General features: G+C 48.4%; 1 protein-coding gene across 1 annotated transcript; it reads right to left on the bottom strand.

The window, feature by feature from the left end:
- Positions 1 to 1,791: 1,791 nt before the first annotated feature.
- LOC126001208 (tubulin alpha-1D chain) lies at positions 1,792 to 8,814 on the bottom strand. Its single transcript, XM_049768417.1, has 4 exons — positions 8,797 to 8,814; positions 4,099 to 4,321; positions 3,663 to 3,811; positions 1,792 to 2,818 (listed from the first exon to the last, which is right to left on the bottom strand). Exons 1-4 carry the CDS (start codon positions 8,797 to 8,799, stop codon positions 1,835 to 1,837), a joined length of 1,359 nt encoding a protein of 452 aa, XP_049624374.1. The 5' UTR covers positions 8,800 to 8,814; the 3' UTR covers positions 1,792 to 1,834.
- Positions 8,815 to 10,160: the final 1,346 nt, after the last annotated feature.

Genomic DNA, 10,160 nt, shown 5'->3' on the forward strand with positions numbered 1-10,160 from the left:
TGCGCTGCTGGGCGCTCTGGCTTGTGGGCCTCTGTGTTCTGGTCTTTGACCAGCATGGAGGCCAAAGGGAAGATTGCTGAAAGGGTTAAGATGCAGGGTAGCCTAGAATGGCTGAATGCTTAAAAGATTATGAGATAGGCCACACACCTGTGGTGGTCAGGGAACGAATAAAGTTAATGCTTCCTGATGCCTGTCTCTGAATGTCTGATTTCCGCCTTTCACCTGGGCCTGGGACCCGCCAGCTGGATGGGGAATGAAGCCACGTGGCTGGGGCCTAAGCACAAAGGCCTCCATCTATCGCCATCCAGCCCCATTGTTAATTATTTAATACAACACAGCACCACCAAGGGTCATTCTTGAGCACAGAGCCAGGAAGGAATGGCTCTTGAGCATCACCAAGTGTTGCTCCCGAAACAAACCCAGTCAAAGTGGTGATCCTGGATGGAGATTGCTGGTAAGTGAGCTATCCCTTGGGACTCTATTCTGTCTTCATGCCAGGGACTCTCTGTACCGAAAGCTGCATGCAGGAGACAAGGCCCCACTCTGCAGAGTAGGCTGGCAGACTGCAGTTTAGATGATGTAGTGCAGACTAGTGAGCACCAGCACACTCCCTGCTTCAGGACCCTCAGTCCTGCTGGCCTTACTGGTTCTGTGTGCCACTCTCAGTCCACTCAAGGACCATTTTTAAAATTTGGGGGGCCATGGAACAAACCCCAGGCCTCACATTTACAAAATACAGACTTTCCCTGAACCCCCTTCCACACTCCTGTAGTACAACTGAGCAGACCCTGCCTCATCTAGTGATGCAATTGTCTAACCCCACCCCCATACCTCCTCCTCTCCTACCCACCCTCACCCTACATCCTCCTTTGTCACCCCCACTCCACACCTCCTTCCCCCTCCCAAGGAATGACTGTATTCCCTCCATGTACTTAGGGGAGAGTCTTTTTCCTGACCTGCTTTTTTTTAGGGTACTAGGGTTTGGCGGTCACACCCATGGTGCTCAGGATCTATTTCTGGCACTGTGCAAAGGTGGTGTTTAGGGATTATGTGGTACCAAGCAGTATTACCAGAATCAGAGGGTTGCAAGTCAATGCTATTATTTTAATTTTTTTTTTTATTTCTGGGCTACACTGTGATATGCTCAGTAATCACTCCTGGTAGGCTCGAGGTACCAGAGGGTAAATCTGGATTGGCCACATAGGAGGCACCCACTGTGCTATCACTTCTGCCCCAACAAATCCTATTTAATTGAGACTATTTTTCCTACTTTCTGGTGCTGTTTTGCTCTTTGCTCCCCTAAATCTCTATTTCATTCCCTAAAACCATATTTTTTTGTGGGGGATGCACCTAGTGATATCTAGGGCTGATTGCTGGTTCTCTGCTCAAGGATCACTCCTGGAAGGACCCATGGGATTATATGTGGTACAGGAGATCTAACCCAGGTGGGTCACATGCAAGGCAAATGCTTTACCCGCTATATTATTTCTCTGGTCATCTAATTGCACTCTTTAATAAAATCTGATGTCACTTTTTAACCAACTTATTGGGGATGAAGGTATTGGGATATCCCTCCTGGAAGAACTCAGACAACTGTATTCAGTGTAGTTATTGAACCTGGGTCAACCCTAGGCAAAGAAGCTCCTTAACCTTTTACCATCTCTCCAGCTCTGTCTTTTGTAAAATCTAAATCAGACCTGCTTTCTGGGAGTCCAGAGAGAATTACCAGTGTTGGTTTCTCATGAAGGAAGAAAACTACTCAGGGTTTCTCCCAAGAAAGTAATCATGAGACAAGGAGGCCAGAGGACTTTATTCCAGAACACACAGGATTCTCCTAGTATTCATCCCCCTCCTCTTCTTCACCCTCTCCTTCAACACTATCCATCCCCACTTCTTCATAATCCTTCTCGAGGGCAGCCATATCCTCCCGGGCCTCAGAGAATTCGCCCTCCTCCATGCCCTCGCCCACATACCAGTGCACAAATGCCCTCTTAGCGTACATCAGGTCAAACTTGTGGTCTAGGCGGGCCCAAGCCTCGGCAATGGCGGTGGTATTGCTCAGCATGCATACGGCACGCTGCACCTTGGCCAGGTCCCCCCCAGGCACCACTGTAGGGGGCTGGTAGTTGATGCCCACTTTGAAGCCCGTGGGGCACCAGTCCACAAACTGAATAGTACGCTTGGTCTTGATAGTGGCAATGGCGGCATTGACATCCTTGGGGACCACATCCCCACGGTATAGCAGGCAGCAGGCCATGTACTTGCCATGACGGGGGTCACACTTCACCATCTGGTTGGCCGGTTCGAAGCAGGCATTGGTGATCTCAGCCACAGACAGCTGCTCATGGTAGGCCTTCTCGGCAGAGATGACAGGCGCATAGGTGGCCAGGGGAAAGTGGATGCGGGGGTATGGCACCAGATTGGTCTGGAACTCGGTCAAGTCCACATTGAGGGCCCCATCGAAGCGCAGGGATGCAGTGATGGAAGACACAATCTGGCCAATGAGGCGGTTGAGGTTGGTGTAGGTGGGCCGCTCGATGTCCAGGTTGCGGCGACAGATGTCGTAGATGGCCTCGTTGTCCACCATGAAGGCACAGTCGGAGTGCTCCAGGGTGGTATGCGTGGTGAGGATGGAGTTGTAGGGCTCGACTACGGCCGTGGACACCTGGGGGGCTGGGTAGATGGAGAACTCCAGCTTGGATTTCTTGCCATAGTCAACGGAGAGGCGCTCCATGAGGAGCGAGGTGAAGCCAGAGCCGGTGCCCCCTCCGAAGCTGTGGAAGATGAGGAAGCCCTGCAGGCCTGTGCACTGGTCAGCCTGGGGAACGAAGGCCAAGAGAAATGGACTAACTCAGTGTACCAGGGTTGTTTCCAATGCCCAAGTATCATAAAACGAAAGACTTTTCTAAGGGTTCAAATTAGATCTGAACTTGGGCAAATCGAGCCTCTTGTCAATACAATCAGCTTCAGACTGAGCTGATTTAACCTCACACGCGTCTCCAATGATTGAAACAATTTACGTGCCTGATTGCCACCCTTTGTTGAACTTCAAGGTCTCAAACACCTTGGGTCAGTGCTGTCGGGATCTTGGCATATTCCAAGGATCTTCTGCCTGCAGCCTCACAGTTCTAGATAATATTCTGGCAATACCTATTCATTCATCGGACCCACACCCCATTCTTTATTTCTCTTTTTTTTTTTATTGGTGGTGATCAGGGCTTACTCCCAGTAGGAACTGGGGAAGGTATGGGGTGCCAGGGATAAAACCCTGGGCAGCTACATTAAAGGCAAGAACTCTACTCACTATACTATCTCTTTGGTCCCTACATTTTTTTTCCCTTTTTAGTTTTGGGGCCTTACCTGGCAGTTTTTAGTGTTTAATCCTGGCTCAGCACTCAGGCCTGATGGGACTCAAGCCCATATGAGGTGCTCAAGATTGAACCTCAGTCTACCCTAGCTTCCATATTATCTCTCCAACAACCAAATCTCCAATTCTTGGCCAGGTAGTCACATTTGTGCTACAGGCTATTCTGCCTAGCTTCAAGCCAGAAGAACTTGCACCCTGCCCTCTCCCATCTTTGTTCAGGAAGCTTTCCCAGGCAGAAGCTGCCCTTTTCCCATCTGATGTCTGTCATCTTCCTTCCCAGCCTCCTCCCTTGTACCAGCTTTCGAATCCGATCCAACACCAGGTCGATGATCTCCTTGCCGATGGTGTAGTGCCCTCTTGCATAGTTGTTGGCAGCATCTTCCTTGCCGGTGATGAGCTGCTCAGGATGAAACAGTTGGCGGTATGTGCCCGTCCGAACCTCATCTGCAATGAGCCAACTTTGAGGAATTCCCTCCCCTCACAGCTGGTCCCCAGGAGTTCCAGTTACCCCCATAGGAATGGGATCAGCATCCCCCAAATACAACCCTAGAAGATCCCTTGACTTTGAAGTCTTGGTGGAAAGGGAATGTGATCTGGCCCCCAGGGTTTGACTCTAAGTAGTAGCACCACAGCTGGGATTCTAGCTGTGGGTCCCATCCGGGTGGTCTCCAGGTGTGGTGATGAACTGGTTGTGGGATGGGGAGCCCTGGCAGACCATGCCCATCACTCACCGATTACAGTGGGCTCCAGATCCACAAACACAGCCCGAGGCACGTGCTTGCCAGCTCCGGTCTCACTGAAGAAGGTGTTAAAGGAGTCATCCCCTCCCCCGATGGTCTTGTCGCTGGGCATCTGCCCATCCGGCTGGATCCCATGCTCCAGGCAGTACAGTTCCCAGCAGGCATTGCCAATCTGCACACCGGCCTGACCCACGTGCACAGAAATACACTCGCGCTGAGCAGGAAGAGAGCAGGGAACACGCTGAAGCGGGTTGCAGAATGCCCTGCCTGGCCAGAGCCCACCTACCTTGAATGCTACTCTGAGTGGGGAATAAAATTTCCCAGGCTTGGCTCTCCTGACCCCATCTCCTAGGCTTCAGCTACCCACAATTAGGAGGAGCCGGAGTGGTAGCACAGTGGTAGGGCATTTGTCTTTCATGTGGCTAACCCAGGAAAGGCATGGGTTCGATTCCCAGCATCCCATATGCTCTCCCAAACCAGAAGCATATTCTGAGCACAGAGCCAGGAGTAACCCCTGAACACAACCAGGTGTGACCAAAAATCCTCTAGGAAACAGAAGGTGCATTTGATTGTAACATCTTACAGGGGCTGGAGAGATGGTTCAAAGAGCTAGAGCCCAAGCATTCACTGCTTTCAGGAGGCCTGGGTTACTACCAGAATATTGCAGGGAGTGAGAAATAAATAGCCTCCAGTATTGCTCAGAGTGACTCAAAAACAAAATAGGTGGGTAGGGTGGCCAGTTACAGTATAGAGGTTAAGGCAACTTGCCTTTCATGTAGCCCTGGGTCTGTACTTAGGGATCACTTGAGAAGGTGCATGAGGGGCCCCATGTGATGCCAGAGACTGAATTCAGGTTAGCCACAGCACTGCTGTGCTTTCTCTCTTTGTGTCCCCACTCCAAGTACATACAATTTTAAAAGGATCAGAGAGTACTACAGGGGTTTAGAATTTGCCTTGTATAAGACTATCCCAGGTTCAGTCCCTGGCATTACATATGGTTCCCAAAGCACCACCAGGAGTAGTCCTTGAACACAGAGCCAGAAGTAAGCTCTGAGCACTGCAGGATGTGGCCCCAAACTCCCTCCCCCCGAAAAAAAATAGATTCTAATTTGTTCAGTGACTATGCATCTGGAGGAACATTAAAGGGCTCAGAAAACTCTGGCAGAATGTGATAATCAACCATCTCAGCCTGGGAAAGAAATGAGACACCAGAGCAGGAGAGAGAGTACAGTGGATAAGCTACTTTCTTTTTTTTTTTATATTTTTATTTTGGGGCCACACCCAATGGTGGTCAAGGTTTACTCCTGGCTCTATGCAGAGAAATTGCTTATGGCTCAGGGGACCATATGGGATGCCAGGGATCAAACACAGGTCAGTCCTGGGTCAGCCGTGTGTAAGGCAAACACCCTACCACTGTACTACCTCTCCAGGCCCAGATAGGATACTTTCTTTGCTTCTGTTGGTCTGGGTTTGATCCCTAGTATCCTATATAGTCCCCTAAGCAACACCAGGAACAATTCCTGAATGAAGAACCAGGAGTAATCCTTGAGCATTGCTGAAAACAAAAAGAGACAAAAATAAATAAAGGAAAAAAAAGAAGGGAAAGGAAGAAAAGAAAAAGAAGTGAAGAAAGGAGGGAAGAGAGGAAAGGAAAAAGGAAAGGAGAAAGAAAGAAAGAAAGAAAGAAAGAAAGAAAGAAAGAAAGAAAGAAAGAAAGAAAGAAAGAAAGAAAGAAAGAAAGAAAGAAAGAAAGAAAGAAAGAAAGAAAGAAAGAGAGAGAGAGAGAGAGAGAGAAAGAAAAAGGAAGGAAGGAAGAAAGAAAGAAAGAAAGAAAGAAAGAAAGAAAGAAAGAAAGAAAGAAAGAAAGAAAGAAAGAAGAAAGAAAGAAAGAAAGAAAGAAAGAAAGAAAGAAAAGAAAGAAAAAAGAAAGAAAGAAAGAAAGAAGAAAGAAAGAAAGAAGAAAGAAAGAAAGAAAGAAAGAAAGAAAGAAAGAAAGAAAGAAAGAAAGAAAGAAAGAAAGAAAGAAAGAAAGAAAGAAAGAAAGAAAGAAAGAAAGAAAGAAAGAAAGAAAGAAAGAAAGAAAGAAAGAAAGAAAGAAGAAAGAAAAGAAAGGAAGAAAAGGAGTTGCTGTTGGTAAGGCATGCAAGGTCCAAGGGAAGTTTCTGGGACTCTGAGATAAGAGTTCTAGAAAAGCAGAAAGAACATGTCACAGCTATAAATGCCAGTGAGGCAGTACAAGAGGACCTGTGATGGCTGTGCATGGCTGTACCTTCCCCTTTATAGACATGCAGCTGGGGCAGGGAAATTTCTTCTCTAGTTGACTCAAGGCTGCTGCTCAAAAAACTCTTGGGCCCGGAGAGATAGCACAGTGGTGTTTGCCTTGCAAGCAGACGATCCAGGACTTAAGGTGGTTGGTTCAAATCCCAGTGTCCCATATGGTCCCCCATGCCTGCCAGGAGCTATTTCTGAGCAGACAGCCAGGAGTAACCCCTGAGCACCGCCAGGTGTGGCCCAAAAACCAAAACAAACAAACAAACAAACAAACACAAAACTCTTTCTTGGCCCCTGAAGCAGGACTAAGGGACTAAGCTAACCTGTATGATTTTAGGAAAGCCCAAGATTCCAGACTGAGAGATAGTCCAAGAGTTTAGGCACTTGCCTTGGGACCGGAGCAGCAGTACAGCAGGTAAGATGCTTACCTTGTTAGATCCTTGTAACAACCTAACCTAGGTTAGATCCTTGTACCTTATATGGTCTGTTGAGCCCCATGAGGGGTGATTCCTGAGTGTAGAGCCAGAACTAAGCCCCAAGAACTGCTGGGTATGACCCACAAACAAACAAATAAGACAGATTATTGCCAAAACTCCCAGGCACAGAAGACCCTTGTTTTGCTATTTGGCATCTGAAGCATGAATGCAGTGCTGGCAAGATGCTTCACATTCAGTGTAATGCTCTAACTCTATTCCCAGTATAATGCTCTAAACCCCTCCAGGGTAATGATCTATGTACTCTATCCCTCTCCCGTGTAATGCTCTAAATACTTTATATCCAATATAATCTAAGTGTTTTCACCCAATGTCCTTTATGGGGGTGTGGGGCCATGTTGAGGCTCTTAGGGACCAAAGATGGAGCTCATATGCATATATACATTTATTTATTTATTTATTTATTTATTTATTTATTTATTTATTGGTTTTTGGGCCACACTGGCAGTGCTGAGGGGTTACTCCTGGCTGTCTGCTCAGAAATAGCTCCTGGCAGGCACGGGGGACCATATGGGACACCGGGATTTGAACCAACCACCTTTGGTCCTGGATTGGCTGCTTGCAAGGCAAACAGGCCGCTGTGCTATCTCTCCGGGCCCGCATATATGCATTTAACCCTTTGAACTTTCCCTGCACCCACTTCACTCCTGGAACTTTGACAACCTCCATTTTACAGTTAACTGACTCCCAGAGAGGTCAGCCACCTATTTAAGGTCATGAGCACAACTGGGACTGTTCTGAGCAGGGACAGCCTGGTGCTAGCCATGTTCCTAATAATTGCCCATCCATCCTGACTGCTGGAGAGCCAGATGATGAGATGATGCAAGTAGCACTTGCTTTGCATGTGGGAGACCTAACTTTAATCCTCAGCACTGCATGGGCCCCCAACATTAATTGGAATGACACATGAGCACAGCACCAGGAGTATTCTCTGCTAAACACCTCTAAGAGAGGTCAAACACATGCTATACAAGGAGTCAAGCCTGGTTCAAGTCCCCACCACTGTATACAGTCCCCAGAGCCCCAGCAGGAAGTGATCCCTGAGCACTGTCAGGAGTCAGCCCTGAGTATCATCGGATAAGGCCCAGCATCCCTCCCCAAAAAATCTGGAAAAAGAAAACAAAAGATTGTAAAGAGAGAATCATCAGAAAAGATTAGTTTAAAGGTTAGTTTAAGGGACCAGACAATAGCACAGTGGTAGGGTGTTTGCCTTGCACATGGCTGACCCAGGACGAACCCAGGTTTGATCCCCAGCATCCCATATGGTCCCCCGAGCCTCCCAGGAGCAATTTCTGAGTGCAGAGCCAGTAGTAACCCTTGAGTGATGCTGAGTGTGGTCCCCCCCCCAAAACAGAAAAAAGGGTTAGTTTAATATATTCAAAAATAAAACAAAAGAAACACCCACCCGAGCTGTTGATGGGAGGGGGAACACACTCCATGCCTAACATGGCATCAAAACAAGGACTTGAGGGGCCAGAATGATAGCACAGCAGGTAGGGCGTTTGCCTTGCACAAGACTGACCCAGGTTATCCCCAGTATCCCATATAGTTAGCCGAGCCCACCAGGAGTGATTTCTGAGTGCAGAGCCAAGAGTAGCCCCTGAGCACCACTGGGTATGACCAAAGCCCAAAAGACAAGGACTTGGGCAGTACAGAAACAGAAAAAGACCCTTCATGCAGCAGGCAGGCAGGGCCTCAGAATCTACTTCCCACTCTGAGCCCCAGAGCTCAGAGCCTTGGCCCCCACTACTCCTAATACTCCCCATATCTCAGAACCCACTTTCAGAGCCTCTTTCCTCCATCCCACCTCACTGCCTACACAGTATCGGAATAACCAGACACTCCCCCACAATGTCCCTGATTCCCCCCCACACACACACACTGCAGGACCCTCCTGCACCTCCTCGGCTGTCCTCCTGCTTACCATTTTGCCTGACTGGGGGGTTCTTGGGAATCTGTGTGTGTATGTGTGTATCCACAGCTACTCCAGTGGCAGGGACATGTGTGAGGGAGCCCTGCGGCTGCCTTTTATACTCTCTTTGTGCTCTCAGGGGGGGGCCTGTTGTTAGAAACAGCCCCAGGGGGGCAGACCTGTTGGCTTAGTTACCTGTTACCTGGCAGCAGGTAAACAGCAGGCCTGGGCCCAAACACGAATAAGGGCTGGGGAGCAGTGTTGCAAGAGGAGGCTGTCACCCCTCCTATCCAAACCAGCAGTTGCTTGGCAACTACTGCCTTGCTTCACAGCCTGGGTACAACTTTCACCTTCACCTTCACTGGTGGGCATCTCTCCCCATACCACTGCAGCCTTGGCATTGCCCCCTTAACCAGGGGTGTGACTGAGCTCGGAGAAGCTACCAATGAATCAGAAATAATGAGTCCTGGACCAGTGATCAAGCCTAAGGCCTTTCATGATATAATAGAATATGAGAGACAAAGGTTAGCTTCAGAATTTTGATCCTTCTCTAGCCTGTTTTCTCAGCTATGAAGCAGGAAGTGGTGATACTTCTGTTGTTGGTTTGGGGGGCTGCACCAGTGTTGCTCAGGATTTACTCCTGACTCTGCACTCAGGGTCCCCTGGTAAGGGGGACCAAGGATTGAATTCAGGTCAGTTGCATGCACGGCAAGTGCCCTACTTGCTATACTATTTGCTTTGTTCAAACGTAGTAGTTTTATTGTTGTTAGATTTGTTGTTTGTTTGGAGGCCAAACCTGGCAATGCTCAGGGATTACTCCTTGCTCTGCACTCAGGAATTATTCCTAGAGGGTTCAGAGCATCATATGGGATGCCAGAGATTGAACCCGTGTCAGCTTTGTGCCAGGTAAATACCCTACCCACTATACTTTCACTCTGGCCCAGAAGTGGTATTCTTTTTTTCTGTTTGTTTGTGTTTTTTTTGTTTTGTTTTTTGGGCCACACCCATTTGAGGCTCAGGGGTTACCCTGGCTATGTGCTCAGAAATTGCCCCTGGCTTGGAGGGACCATATGGGACGCTGGGGAATCAAACCGAGGTCTGTCCTAAGCTAGCACTTGCAAAGCAGACGCCTTACCTCTAGCACCACCTCTCCAGCCCCCAGAAGTATTCTTATGTTTTGGGGCCATATCCCTGGGTGCCAGCAGTGCTCAGGGACCATGAGGTTTACCAGGGATCGGTAGTACCCACAGTCATACACACAAGCATGTGCTTCAGCTTTTTTTTTTTTTTTTTTAATTACTTTGAGCCACACCTGGTGACGCTCAGGGTTACTCCTGGCTATGTGCTCAGAAATCGCTCCTGGTTTGAAGCACCAT

The sequence above is a fragment of the Suncus etruscus genome, chromosome 2 (genome assembly GCF_024139225.1).
Source record: "Suncus etruscus isolate mSunEtr1 chromosome 2, mSunEtr1.pri.cur, whole genome shotgun sequence".
Classification (NCBI taxonomy): domain Eukaryota; kingdom Metazoa; phylum Chordata; class Mammalia; order Eulipotyphla; family Soricidae; genus Suncus; species Suncus etruscus.